Source organism: Drosophila novamexicana, unplaced genomic scaffold (assembly GCF_003285875.2).
Source record: "Drosophila novamexicana strain 15010-1031.04,08,12 unplaced genomic scaffold, DnovRS2.1 tig00001340-arrow-arrow-pilon, whole genome shotgun sequence".
Classification (NCBI taxonomy): Eukaryota; Metazoa; Arthropoda; class Insecta; order Diptera; family Drosophilidae; genus Drosophila; species Drosophila novamexicana.
The window spans coordinates 67,487-82,944 of NW_020824850.1; the positions used below are offsets into that span (position 1 = coordinate 67,487).

The 15,458-nt window shown below is 43.6% G+C and overlaps 1 protein-coding gene across 4 annotated transcripts in view; it reads right to left on the minus strand.

The window, feature by feature from the left end:
• The window catches only part of LOC115767137 (RNA-binding protein Musashi homolog Rbp6), a 184,488-nt gene that overhangs the window by 41,016 nt on the left and 128,014 nt on the right, over positions 1–15,458 (minus strand). For all 4 annotated transcript variants that reach the window (XM_030711301.1, XM_030711303.1, XM_030711302.1 and 1 more), the window contains one exon: positions 12,608–12,700. In XM_030711301.1, the coding sequence (XP_030567161.1) occupies positions 12,608–12,700 (93 nt within the window). The remainder of the gene's footprint in view (positions 1–12,607; positions 12,701–15,458) is intronic.

Here is a 15,458-nt window from a genome sequence, read left to right on the forward strand (position 1 = left end):
ATTGAAAAGCAAAGGCAAGGGCAAAGGCAACGGCAATGCCATCCTCTCAGTTTCAGCTTGAGCTGCAGCTGCAGCTGCTGGGCAAATAAAAGGCGAAAGAAACTGCAACGCGCCATTCAATTTGATTACTTGCATCATAAATACCGGAAGCGTCAGAGTATTGAGGCGCCGAGCTGCCCGCCCCTACCTCTCCAAGAGTTCCAGTTCAAGACATGTGCGTGGGGCGCTTCAAGCCACGCAGCCCACTCGCAGCTAGCTGCTTGAATGACGGCGGTAATATCCTGTGACGCATTGACGCAGTGACGCAGCAAGCGGCGGTCTGATATCTGCAGCAGCTCCTTTATGCACTCGAAAAGAATCTGCTGCTGCTGCCTCTGCTGCATGAAAGGCATTAAAATGGCAGCACACTGCAAAAACGTATTAGTAACAGACTATTGAGACGCTAAAGTGCGGCGGGCTGGGAAGCAGCTCGTGTGAATTCTTACAAGTGCGCAGCAAAATGACTTATGTGCTGCAGGCAACAGCCACAAGGACGACAAGGACGAGCAGCAGCAGCAGCAGCAGCAGGACGACGACGTCGACGACGACGACACTATCGCCAAATCAGCAGCGCAGCTTGCATAAAAAATTTAAAGCGCTGGCGATAAAAAAACATGGGGGTAGAGCACGCAAAATGACTTAGATGGCGCGCGCACACACACACACACACGCCCGCACACACACACACGCGCGAGTAGCACATAAGTGCTTATGCTATAACAGGATGTGCTGTGCTTGTGTGTGTGTGTGTAATGACTGATCGTGTGATTTTTTATGCCCGCAGTTGCGTTGAAAGGCGATTTATCTTGGACTGGCTGGTTGACTTCTCGCTGGCACAAATCAAACACACTCCCACGCACACACACTCACACTCACACACACGCACACCCAACTGTAAGCTGAGCATAAAAAGTGGCTGAAAAATAAGCAAAGCAAACAAACAAAACGCGTCTCTGTCAAAATGTAAGTTGTGGTTGTGCAAGGGATGCCAACAAAAAAATATATATATATATATAAAAAATAAAAAACGGGGCAAAAATATCTAACTAGCTTAGAGCAAGAGCAATAGGGGCAGAGGGGCTGGAGGGTGTAGGGCTTGGGTTCAGTTCAGTTTGCCTGGTCAGCGGTTGGCAGAGATTAACTTTTGGGTCGCTCAAAGCGACCGCAGCAAGTGCTTTACATTTAAAACACGGCGCCAGCAGAGGCGGTGGCTAAAACAACAAGGGGGCGTGGTCAGCTCAACAGAGCTTGTTAGTGGCCAGAGACAGCACAGAGAGTAGCAGCAACGGCAGCAGCAGCAATTGTTGTTGACAAAAGCGCAAATGGCAAAGCCGCAAGCCGCACAGATTAACAATTAGTTTGCTTTTTAATTTTGTTTAATATTTATTAACGCACAATCCAGCTGGAGAGGGCAGCGGCAGGGGCGGGAATTTACGCTGTAGCACTGGCATTTTGTTGCTTAACAATTTATTTATATATTTGCTGCATTTTTGCGAATTAATTGCAATAAATCAAACTTGTGCGCTCAAAAGTAGGCAACAGTTTTTGACATCTAAATATTAAGTATACGCCACATTGGCTTTTAATTGCAATAGCTAGACAGAAAGTATGACAATGTGTAGGAGTGTATACTCATATTAAATATAAGCTAGTAGATGCATAAAACACACACACACACACACACACACACACGCACACACAAGCCAAACTGCTTCGGGGCTGTATTTTACTGCATGCGAGTATGTGTCAATTATATGAATGTTGTTCGTTCGTTTGTTTGTTTGTTTGTTAGTTAGTTGTTGTTAGCTGTTGTTTTGATATATATTTATGTTTGCACGCAGCAGCCACATAACAAATACACGAGTGCGACAAACATAGCGACAGCCAACTGCAGTTAAAATGAAATAAAACATGAAAATGAATTATGATACATGTGTTACTTGGCCGCGCCCATTGCCAGAGAGAGAGCACAACCCAGCCAAAAGCTGCCAAAAAAAAAAAAAGAAGAAGAAACATAGCGACTGCCAGGCCGCAAGTGGCAGCAGGAGCAGCAGCAGCAGCCACTCATTCATTTAAATGCCATTTTAAACTTAAATGAAAGTTTATGGCTTTTTATTTGCATTGTGCGAGCGCTCGGCGGCATGTCCTGTTGCCATGTTTATACCTGTGCAACGCATATGCCATATCTGGGGTCTATACGCTGTCACTTCCCCTTCTTTTTTTCCTCCTTTTTTTTTGTGGCTGGTACAAGCAATTTAATATCCAAATTCCATTTCTTTGTGCCGTAGATAAGTCTTTATTAAGCATTAAACTGATGTCCCTGGGTTGGAGGAGTTGAATTGGATGTCAAGCTTGTTTTAAATTGGAACTGCATGCAGGTTGAGCTTTGAGTCGTAAGTCAAATAAATTGTTTTTATTATATATATATTATTGCAATTTCAAATTCTTGTCTAACTTCCAAATTGTTTGGTAATATAATACTATTTTGTATTGTTGAAAAACAAGAGAATACTATCTGTACTGCTGAATAACAAGCTAAAACTTTTTGCTAGTGTCTTAAAAAAATAGCCAGGAATACAATTGTACAAAGTTTTTATATAGGAATAAAGTAAAGGCAGAAAATGTTTAATAGTGTTGATAAATACTTTTGAAATCCTACTATTTTTCAGCATGGAGTATGCAAGTTAGGCATAGAATTAAGTGAAATGAAAACCTGAAGGTATCTACTAGTCGTTCCCGAATTGCATGCACATATGTGTTGCTATTGTTATTGATGTTGTTGTATTCGTGTTGTTTTCGCATCTGTTTGTTACATTTTTTAGGGCTGTTTGCATGTAAGACCCTGAATAGAAGGGAGCAGCAGGGCATGACAGTATACGACTCTAACCCAGTAGATCAACGCAGCAGCCGTATCATGTTGTTGTGCACTGTTGTTTGTTGTTTTATTGCAAAGACGTGCACACACACACAGACACACACACGCATACACACACACATGTGTCATGTAAAAGTCGGCACTTTACATTTGCCAGGGCAATATTTTATTTTTATTTTTATTTTCGTTGTTAGCCAAAAATTCGTTACCTGACCGAATGGCAAGCCAGTCAGTGTCGGCAGCTACAACACGAATTGGAAAACACACGCACACGCATACGCACAGGAAAACAAGCAACACACACAGACACACGCACAAACTGAGAGCAGCATAAATCAAATTAATTTTGTAGGCGGCAGCATGCGCCATTTTGTAGCCCGCCCCTGCCTCCATTTTGCCCGCCCGGCGTGCGTGTGTGTGTGTGTTTCTTTTATTTTAGCAGACACTTGCTGGCAACCGCCCCGCTGTGCCCAAATGAAAAGTGCGTTTTAATTGCAAAGATGCCGCCGCGCTTGGCATTGCGATTCGACGCTAATTAGGCGCACAATTGCCACGAAATAAAAAGCAAGAAAAACAAAGGCGCGTACGTGACTATCTCAAGCTGTCGATTCTGTGCTGCCTGCCTCAGCCATGTCCTGGCTGCCGCTGCTGCCTCTCCTGTTGCTGTCAGTTTGCGATAAAAACGTACTTTTAAATTGTCGTCGCTGGCAACGCACGTGTAGAACCCGCCACCGCCACCGTCACCTCCACCGCACACACTTGTACTCGTATTCGTATCATCAAATGAATATTCGCTTATTTGCATCTCTCGCGAGTTGCCCAAAGATACACACACTAACACACACACACTTGCAGCTGTAGCTGGTTAAGTTGTGTGTGCACAGATTGAGGCGTGCCTGGAATTGGGCTGGAGTCGAGACGAGTTGAGTCGCGTCTATAGCCCGCTTGATGCCTGACAAAATGAGTTTTACAGCATTTCTTTCTTTGCGCTGCTCGCGTGTGTGCATGTGTGCGTGTGTGTGTGTGTGCGTGTGTGTGTGTTTATGTAAAAGGGCTGCCTGTGCTGCTGAAAGGTTAACCTTTGATTCAACAGCTGGGCTTTTAAATTAAGATTTTGCCGGTGCTGGGGCAAAAAAAAAGGAAACAAGAAAGGAAAAACCAGAATTTCTCGTTGAAAATGAGAAAAGTTAGAGAGGCGCATTCGGGCTTCGAGGTCAGCAGGCCCTGCTGTTTGCCCATTGCAATAATTTGGAAAAGTCGATGAGAGAAGTTGCCACTCACAAGTGGCAGTTAGTTTGCCTATGCAGTCGGGCGTCTGTTTCTGGTCCCCTCTCTGCGATTCTCAAGCCGAGCCAACTTAGCAAACTAATTTGCTTGGCTTTGACCTTTTGCTCAACACTCTGAGCAAATCTTATAGTTTTCCAGTTGCCATTTTAGTTGAAGTTCATGCACAGATTCTATGCAACTATTACAATATATACGCTCTCGGGCCGAACATATGGCATTTATAGCCGGGAGTATTGCTACCTCATCTACATCTAATGATATTGAATAAGCACTTGAAAAACTCATATAAAGTAAACAATTGATTTCCATTACGTACGTGGCCAGACTCTTGTGCAGCTTCCCCACTGAGTTGTGCTGCACAGACGGCACCAGTGGGAGTGCAAATCCTGCTGGCGAGGAGCATGGGCTCGATGAGTATACATGTGTGTGTATGTGTGTGTGTGTGTGTGTGGAGCGGGCAAGTGGCAGACGCTGACAGGGAAACGAGAAGCCGCAGACTTTACAACTTGCCATTTGCTTACCCAACGTTTACTTGCAAATTTCTTTTGGCTCTGCAGATTTTTGCATTTTTCTTGCCCACCCATACACACACAGCCAACTGTGTGTGTGCGTACGTGTGTTAGACTGTGTGTGTGAGCTTCTTGCGAGTTATTTTCATATTTGTTTAAAGTCTATTTACCGCAAGTTGACAGTGAAATATGCGAAACTAGCGCGTAGCCAAATAAGTGCGACAGTTTCCGGTTACAACTGTGGCAACTGAGCGCGGTTGGGGGCGGAGGGCCGGGGGATTGCAGGGGGTTGCGGGCTGAGGCTTGCGGCAGGATGAGCAGCAGGAGATACAGCCTGTGCTTTGCCTGCATGTCATTGCGGTTTGTTTGTTTGCTTGACTTGCGCCTGGGTAAGGATTTCATGTGCTTGAGCAGCAGCTGAAGCGGGAGCACGAGAGAGAGAGACGGCGAGAGAGGGCGAGAGAGAGTGAGAGAGAGTGAGAGTTGGTAAGACCAACCGCAGCGCTGGCTGTCTCTCTGTATGTGTGTGTGTGTGTGTGTGGGCTGCCTGCCTGTCCGCATGACAATTTGTTGTGCATGAAATCTGCTGCTGCAGTCGTCGCTGCAATGTTTTTTTTTGCGCAATTTGCCAAAGCCAAGGCAGGAGATATGCAGAACGAACAGCAGACGAGACGCATGAAAATCGACTACAGACCCAGAGCCCATAACCCAGACTCAGACCCAATTCTAGTCGCTGCTGCTGCCGCTGCTGGCTCAGGTTTTAGCCGGAGAGGCCATGGCCCAGGCAAATAGTCGTCGTCGTCATCGTCGTCGACGTTCTATGTAAACAAACAGTTATCCCTCGCTTGGCAGGACGTATTAGATTTCTGGTGGTGCTGTGGTTGCTTCTCCGCTCGTTGTTGTTGTTGTTGTTGTTGTTGCATTGCCTAACCACTGAGACGGAAGTAATGTGTCTATCAAAGCATTAACAACGTCTTCGTCTGCACTGGGGGCTCGTTTCGTTATGTTCCCTTCCATTTTTTTTTTTTTTTTTTTTTTGGTCTGCTTTGACGCCGACGGGCTTTGAACATGATGTGAAAAATCCATAATATATGCCCCTATATAACATACATATCTATGTGCAGATATGTGCTGGCATTAAACGCCTTTATGCCAAATTGAACACAATTAAATTAGTTGCGGCCAGGTGGGGGATTAGGCTACAAATTGCCAGCTTCATCAGCTGCAGCTCAGGTGTTCTTGTTGTTGTTGTGCTTATGTACAACTAATTGGCTATGTAAACGACAGGTGCTAGTGCAGGCCTTGAGTGCAGACGCATACACATATTGCATAAATATATACATATATACTGTTAATTACGAGCTTAGGAGGTGCTGAAGTATTTGTGGCTTGTCAGGCAGGCAGCCAACCTTAACCTACCCCCACTCCCCCCTCCCTAAACAACCACACCAGTGCGCCCACATTGACATTTCGAGCAGCATCAGCAGCAGCGGCAACGACGTTGTCATGAAACCTTTTGCTAAGGATTATGCAAATCTGCCACTCATCATGCACACACACACACACACACACAGACACACAGACGAGCACACGCACACACACACTCATGCATAGGCACAAAGCCTTCATTTACATTTACATACGGCTAACTGAAGATTTGCGCTTCATCATAATTTATGCAACTGGAAAGAGGTACTTCGCATTCGCAGTACCTCAAAAATTGCCCACAGTTATGGCACACACACACACACACAGGCACAGGCACGCACAAGGACAACACAAACAGGACTGACTGACTGACTGATACGTCAGGCAGGTGAGCAAACAAACAAGATTGAAACTCTATCTATGCCACACACAAGTGCATATACCCTATTTGGGCTATTTGCTGAAATTGTGGAATCTGTGAGCGAGATATATAACCGGATATGTTCTATAGTAAGGGATATTGTTATAGAGTCATATATATAGGTGCATATAAAAATATTAAATGACTTTCAAGGAAAGCATAAATTGCTTAAACTCTGAAATTAACTCGTAAAGAAATATATATTATTTTCCACTTTTCAAAGATAGCAGGAAATGTCGATAAGCAAAAGGATATTATTAAATATGTTGATTAAGCTTATATAGATTTATAAATACATCCTTCTTGTATATGAAAATATCAACAGTATTTGATACTCTTTAATGCAAATGAAAAGCAAAATATCTATTATTATTCAACTTTGTTTTTATACAGACTAATTGAATTAAATTCATTTCATTTGCATTTACATCCAGAGCTGGCGCATTAACAATTTAGTCTCCGAATTATGTGAATTGTAATATATTATTTTAAACGAAAAACAAATTTTGATTAATGCAGCAAGTAGAACGTTTTAAGCGCTCGACAATGTCTGCTTAATTTTTTAATTATAATTATAATCCAATAATGTTAAGTAAACAAACGTACTCGAAACAATAATGAATAAATTATGGAAAATGCAAATGAATTCTATGAATATTAGCAAAGAGCAGCCCCCCCCCCCCCCCCCCTCTCTTCTTCTTCTGCTTTCTATTACCTGCCAATTAAATGATTAAACTCGCTTCAAATTGAAAAAAGTTCCATTGTATTTTACATTTTTGTTGCAATTCATTTTGCATGATTTGTCATAATTAATGCCCCAAGGGACAGCTGCTGCTGCTGGAAAGATGGAGAGAAGCTGAGAAGTAGCCAATGCCAGAGTAGGTTGGACATTTGGCAGCTTTGGCTGCACTTTTGCCACTTGGCCTGGCCAACCCTGGCCAGCACGCCCCCCGCACATAAAATGCTTATGAAAAGCGCTTAAATTAACTAACCCTTGGGCCATGGGCAGAGCAAACACCGTAAACACCTTTAAAAGCCACAGGGCGATGTCTGCAGGCTGCCTGATACTGGCCACTGCAATTTCCATACCTCGAGCCATAGTTCAGGCTTGTTGCAGAGCGTGTTACGAGCCGGGCTACGAAGGGCCGGGTAGGTTGCAGGGAGCGGCTGGGAGGCTGCGGAGGGTTTTTGCAAAATGTGTAGTTTATTTGCAATTTTTTAGCCAAAGAGCTTTGCATTTTTTGTTGGTTTTGTTGCCTGGTTTTCTATTTCAGTTTTTTTTTCCACTTTTTTTTTTTTATTATTTTGTTGCTTTCTGTTCTGAATCTCACTCTTTAGTGGCACCGCCCTGCCCCGCCCTGGCACGCCCCGTTCGCCCCTTGCCGCATGTGAAATTTGTGTTATCGTAGCGCTTGCAGCAGCTGCAGCAGTTGCAATAAAATCAGTGGCAAAGGTTGCAGCAGCTGAGGTCAGTTTGGGGTCCACTGCATGTGTCTGCGTCTATGTGTGTGTGTGTGTGTGTGTGTGTGTGCGTTTTGGTGTGCCAGTTAAATGTGAAGCATTTGCACTAAAAACTTGCACACTGAAAATTTGAAATTTGCCATTTGTTTTGTTGGTTTGGTTTCGTTTTGTTTTCCTATTTCGGAGCTGAGAGAAAAACATTTCTCTGATTTGCATTTAAAAGGTGTGGCAACTATCGGGCTTATGTGCGGGCTCGGGTTATGCCAGGGGTCGCCAGATTTGCAAATGGTTGGCCTCTGCCACCGTCTCTGCCCCTTCAATGTATCTGTTTGCAAATGAGCGCCCCGCACATTCAGAGATAGACACAAGGGGCAAATAGAGCGGTCGAGAGGAGAAAGAGCGCAAGAGCTACAGTTTTATAGCCTCACACAGTGGGGTCTTAAAACTTGGCTGTTAAGCAAGTAACGCACATAAATATAAGCTCTTAAGCAGCGTATATATGCACATAATATATATTTCATATGTTGTAAAAAGGAAATCTGAACGCTTAAGCTCATTATTTTAGAGTTTGTTTAAGGCAAGCCCAGCAGAATTTAAGGTAAATCAGTTATCGCCAAATGCACGCCTAGGCCGATAAAAGGGCGATAAGAACAGGCCAGCAAACTTGACAAAAATGTTCCGTGCACCTACTCTTCTATCTGAACCTCATTTTTGGATCATATTGCTCTATTTATTATGAATTAATTTAGTAATATTTTAATTAAGGAAAATGAATAAACTTATTCATGAATTAAAACTATCTTTACCCTTTATTTAGCTTAAACTATTGTTAAATTGTATTAATTAACTAAGAGAAGAAAAAAAATATTGTATTAGAGGAGACCCACTTTGGAACTATTGTGGTTCAGTTCAGTTTAAGTCCCCTCTGAGCTGCTACTCAGCTTTGATGTTCGGTTCGCGGTTGATTCGAACCGTTTCATTTGAAAACTAGTTTGAAATCTTAATAGGGAAGGTTCATATCATAAGCCATATATTCAATTACTAAAGCTTATCTGTATGTGAAATACCTTTAGAAGAAAGTTTATTCGACAAAAGTTGAAAATGTTTCACAAAAGTGTCTGATGCTAGGGCATGCGGAATTCGTAGAGCTATTCGCTAGCCAAACTTTTACAAAATGAACAAGAATTGCAAACAATGCAATGCAACATTTAAAACGTACAATAAAATGAAATGCAAATAAAATGTGCCGCTGACACGACAGTGAAAAATAATACAAAATGCGCGAAAAACCAGAGGAAAATATATATGTATATAAAAATAAATAAAGAAAGAAGATATTTGCGCTGGCAACATGAAATTGGCTGGTTGTTCGGGCCATAAATTTCTATATAGACAATATCTGGATGTTGTTTGCGCCATTTCGCCTATTCGGGCAATCGACGGTATATATTTGTTGCTATTGTTGTGATTGTCGCCATTCTACGCAACATGCAACAACTATTAATCATATTGAATGGCTCTGTTCCTGCGCCTGACTGTGTCATCCCGGCTAATCAATCTTTACCGTGTGCCGTCTCTAATGGCACTGACAACGACAAAGGCAATCTTCCTTCTGCCGTCGGTCTCATCCCCCCAGCCCCTACCCTGTCATCTATTGCCGAAGAAAAATGGCCGATAAAGTCATTAACGCCTGGCTGGCCACCTGCCCTGGTGTACACGGCAGTCCACTGATCCGGACACGGATACGGACTACACAAGGAGCTGGCCGACGTCTGAGCCGGCGGGCCAGTTGCTATTTTGTTTATGGGCGGCGGCGCAAATCTCTTTGCCAAGCCGCTGCTCAATGAGGCGGCAGGCAAAAGCCAAAAGGGGATTAGTTGTAATCAATAACTTGGCCAAGTAGTGTGGAGCCAGGGCCAAGGGCTGCCTGGCCGGGCCAGCTCTGCCCGTCCGCTGTTGTTTGCCTGTCGAAACTTTTGCTCAGAACAAGAGGGAGGGAGATTTGGGGGAGGACTACCCTCAATGTGAGCCCTTTGTGCGCGCCAAGTTATTATTATAATTTTTCTTTTTGCAAATGCGGATTAATTGAAAAGTTTGCCATTAGGAATTCGCGCTTGGTTAAGTTCCTTTCGCCTTTGTTTCGAGTCGCAAATCGCCAGACTCGGCTTTGGCCCACCCCCACGCCGACGCCCACACCCACGCCCACACCCACGCCCACCTATGAAATATCCATTTTGTTAGGTGTTTCAACTATTTGATCGTTATGGATTTTGACAGCTTCATTCGCAGTTATGATGAAAATTACTTAAAAGCATTTTGCACAGCGCTGATTTGATTGATGGGCGTTTATGTGCCATGCCCGGGAGCGGAGGCAGGTGTTTGGGCCTGATGATTGGGAGCCGGGGGCATCGTCATTATATTCGCATTATCGACTCGTCGTGGGCGCGGACGCAATGAGGCATCGCAAATGCCAGTTGACGTGCTGGCGGTTGAAGAGCTGACAAAAAGTTGCGCCAATTTGTGTCAATTATCAGGAGGCTGCCAACTTGCCGCTTGCCGCTTGCCCCTTGCACCAACCCCTCCGCCCCACCACCCATCTCCTCAATTGGTAGCGTTTCACCTGGCCGTTGAGTGAAGTTTCGAAATCCGTCGAGAGTTTCGCGGAATGTGGGGCCGCATTTAATGACAAAACAATGAATATAGCCAAGGCTGCAGGAAAAAAATGCGGCTTTCCGCATGAAAATTTGTTGAGAGTTGCCAGCTTTCAGTTTTTCATAATGTAATTTCAGCTGAAAAAGTGCCAACAACAGATACAATTTTTTTTTTTTCGTGTAGCAGCCAATTTAAAAGTGCAACGCAATTACAAAAGTTAACTAGAGTTCGAATGTACTTGTTAAACATTGTATTGCACGAGCTGTAAGGGCGCATTGAAGCTTTAAGTTTTATTTTTTGTGTGCAGCGCCAGAGCTTTTGGTTTAATCCTTTTACTACACTTTTAAGAAACTTTCCTTGAAGAAGCTTCAAAATCTCTTGAAAGATTTCTTGTGTGCAGTTCATAAGCTTACGGGTCACTCGTTTTATTACAAATATATATTGAAAAACAAGCGAAATGTAGTTGGAAGCTTTAATATCACACAAGAGCTTTATGTTGTGCAAAACTTATACGCTTTTGATAGACATTTTTATGTAAGTCCACAAAAGTTATGCGACAATACTTTTAAGTTAAACTAAAAGCTTTAAGAGATAAGAGCTTTAAACTATATCAAATTACGAGCTTTAAGCTTTATGTATTAAATAAATGTTTTGTAAACACCTAATAAATTGACTCCAAATGAACTTCTGAGTCGCTGTGGGATATAATTGAAAGCTTCAAACACAAAATAAGAGCATTAAGTCGTATAAAATATATGCAATATTAGCTTGCGATAACAGTCCTCAAAGAGTAACTGAAATATATGAGCTTTAAACTGCATTTGCATATAAATTCCCAATTTTCTATAAAAAACATATATGCCAAATAAAATGTGAAAATCATTTAAAATCAAATCTAAGGCAAATCTTAATGTAGCTTTTCATATTCAACCTAGCAATTTATACTGTTCGTTCACTTTGGCTTATCCTTATTAAGGATTTATGCTTAAGCATGCGTAGAGCCTTGAAGCATAGGGCGGGGCGGACTGGCACGAAACATTTTGCATATCGTTAATGAAATCCTTGCTGCACACACACCGAATGCAGTCTGAAGCAACTACTAGGCATACTGGGCGCTCATTAAAATCGAAGAGCGTCGAAACAAATCGATTTTCGTTTAGTATCGCAATCAAGAACACAACAATTTTTGTACTCGTGCTAAAAATTTGTTTTGTGCGCTATAACAAGTCTCTGTCAGTCACGCCCCTCCCCCTTGGCAAACCTGGTTGAATGGAGAACTTAAAGAGCACTCGAACAGCACTCAGCCGCAAACACACACTCGCACGCACCCACACACTCGCACACCTCCAAACACAGAAACACTCGTTATGGATGTGTGTAAGCTGCTGTTTAAGTGGAGTTTGCCTTGCTACAGAGAATTTTGGGCAAAATGTTGGGGTTGTAGGCGCCGCATCGACGTGTCGGGCCATCGTCTGTGCCTTGCAGTACTTGTCAAGATTGAATTTGCCACGGATATATATAGTACATATATTCCTTTTCTCCAATTTTTTTTTACAAATTTTTTTTTTGTGATGTTTTTCTTTTTTTTTGGCATTTTTATTGATCAAACAAACTGTGGCAAGTGGCAGCCAGTGAAGGTGTCATTGCTCAGCAGGGCTTATAAGCAGATACTACCTATACACACACACACACACACACACAGAAATATATATACAGATATATTTATATATATAGTTTATAGAGGGAACACGCGCAGTGCGCATAAATTGCATGATTCGTTTGGGCAACTGTCAGTCTGATTTTTCATTTTCATTATTATTATTACAAGTTGGCAGACATTGCTTTATGGTTCGTACAAAAGAACTAGTTCATTTTTATTTTCTGCGCTTTTTTTGTGTGTTGTTTTTCTTTTTGTAGCAAAGGGTTTTTACTTACCGGACCAAACTGTTCAAAGTAGCTTTTGACATCCTCCAGCGTGGTGGGCGCCGAGAGGCCGCCCACAAAGATTTTCTTCGTTCTCGTCACCATCTGCAACAAAATGAGAAAATGAGAAAAAAGAGGAAATATGAGGAAAATTGTGAAAAAGTATCAGCACAAATGAACGAATGAGCGCGTAAAGCGCAAATGGCAAATGCTGCTTAATTTAGCTGTAGCCTGGCATTTAAAAATGCATTTATGGTAAGTCGCTGAGCGGAACGCGAAGGGCAAGGGCGGGGAGGGGAGGTGTTAGCCCAAAGTTATGGCCCGCCAGACTGCGAGGAGCCGTAAGAGTCGCTGCTTCTGTAACTTACGGCAACAACTTTCGCTATGCGTCGACCATTTTGTGCACTTTATGTAGTAGCCGCATGTGTGTGTGAAGTGTGTGTATGAAGCGAGTGTGTATGTGTGTGTGTCAGTGTGTGCAGCTGGCATATTTAAGCTGACAGTTTCAAGTGCCAACTTTACGCAGTTAGCGCAACAGCAGCACCAAAAATGATGGCGAGGCAAAGATGGCGCGGAGCGTCGAGCCGCACACGTATGTGTCTGTGTGAATGTGTGTGTGAATGTGTAACTATGCAAGTGTGTGTGTGTATTGCAACGCCAGCCTTTTTAGCCCGCAGGCAAGCGTAAACTGTTAACGTTAAGTGACGGCAGTTAAGCGACAGTGGGCCAAAAAAAATACAACATTTGACTACAACTGGTTCCGAGTACTGATTCATTTCGGAGCAGCAAACATTCTGTTTTATATTTACAAGCTGCCTTATTTGAAATTGCACTTCCAAACCAATTTAATTTCCTTTACAATTACTTCACATAATACGAAGCCAGCTGGTTCCAGGAACAGCATAATTTTGGAGCAGCGTGTATTTCTTGTCAATAGCAAGAAATTCCCTAAATAAATATCTGTAATTGAAGCTCTTCACACGAACTGTTGAGGTTCGGAACTAGTTCCATATCTTTTACGAAGAAGCTGGCTGATAACTAGCTCCAAGAACTAAATCATTTGGAAGCAGCGAACAATATTTGCTGATGTGAAACTTTCTGTGACAAGCAGTTTCAATTGAAGTGCTCGTTCCTGTTCCTAACAAGTTCAACTAGTTCCAAGAACTGCATTTTAGGGCATATTCGCATAGATGTTGATGAATAGATACTTTTGGTTAAAGTACGTGTCGTGAACCAAGTCAAAACTAGTTCAATTTCTGGTGAAATAAAAATCGATTCCCTAACAACTTTTTTAAGTTCAATTGGAAATGAATGAATCGAATGATTCAAATGATTCACTTGCGTTTTGATTGAGTCTAGAGTTCAGAATGGGTTCGTTAAGCACGCTATGTTTTTTTTGGTTTTATCGTTTCGAAATTTTGCGGTTTTTAAACCCGTTCTTTTTGGCCCCATGGTTGGTTTGTTCCAGCTGTAGGGCCGGATGAAGCTGATGACGCTGATTGCACTGAAGCTTGCAAGCTGCAATTTATGAGCACACAGACAACACGCTGCAGGGCCGGCTGTGCTGGGGGAGGGTAATGGGGAGGTGGTGTGTATGTGTGTGTGTGTGGCAACAGACGGCTGGGAAAGATGTGGGATACGTCCGTTAAGGAAGCTAACGATATGTAACAGCGGTGCTGATGTTTCTGCTGTGCCAGCAGTAAAATTCATACAATGTCGTAAAATTAAAACACTTGTGTTGTCGCACCAGCTCACACACACAAGCACAACTACTAGCATAACTACAAAGTTAGTCATGCAGCTTTTGGCAAGGCAAATCGCTTTTGGCCCGTGTTCTGGCCTGGCCTGGCTGCCAGCTTGGCCGTCTGAACCAGAGTCCCACTCTCTCTCTCTCTCTCTCTCTCTCTCTCTCTGTGTTTGTCTGCGCTGCACTTTACACAGGTTGGGCAAATACAGAGCAGAGTTCGGGGTCTGGCTCAGGGTCTTTCTTGTGGAGCCTGCTCGCTGCAGGCGGGCTGCTAACAATTTGCAAAAAAAGTAGAAAAAAAAGCGTGTAGAAAAAACCGTCAAGTTGAGTGCGCTGCAAGAAAGTAACAACATGACGTCCAAGACAACATTGAACTCCAACTCCGACTCCGGCTGCGGCTCCGGCTCCGACTCCGTCTCCGGCTACGTCTCCGGCTGCGGCTACTGCTGCCGCCGCCGGTCATCAGACATGACGCACAAAATTGCAGCGTTGTTAAAAAGCGATTCGAAACAGCGCCCGCCAGCACTTTGTTGTTACTTGGCTTGAGTCGAACGCTAATCACTGCCAATGAGGCAGCTACTTAAACTAATAAACTGGCTACCGGACTCGTCCTTTGGCCGGTTGGCCTCGCAATGTCATCATCAAATATATAAATGAGGGCGGGTGGGTGGCATCAGCGATAGCTCGAAACACGCCCAGCGCTGATAGCGCGGCATGAATCAAAAACAAAACACACCCAGCCGAAAAACCAGAATACAACAAAGAGTCCTAACCCCCCAACCAAACCCAAGCAGACCCGATGATCAGGCTAAGCCAACTGGCGACCTCAACAAATAGAAACACACACGCATACTAACGATGTGACACGGCATTTTAACGGCCACCACACGGCGCTGCACAGATTAGGAATGTCAATATTAGCCACGGCGAGCAGGACTCGCAGTTGGACTGGGAGCAGGGCATGGTATGAGTTATGTGTGTGTGGCCAGAGTTTGGGCGGGGCCTGGCCCTGGGCCTGCCAAATTTTGACAAATGACGTCAGAAGTGGGCGTAGAGGAACTGTGACCAAGCTGAGGTAGGCGTGCCTCGACGACAGGTTACAAGAAACTGAGCTCG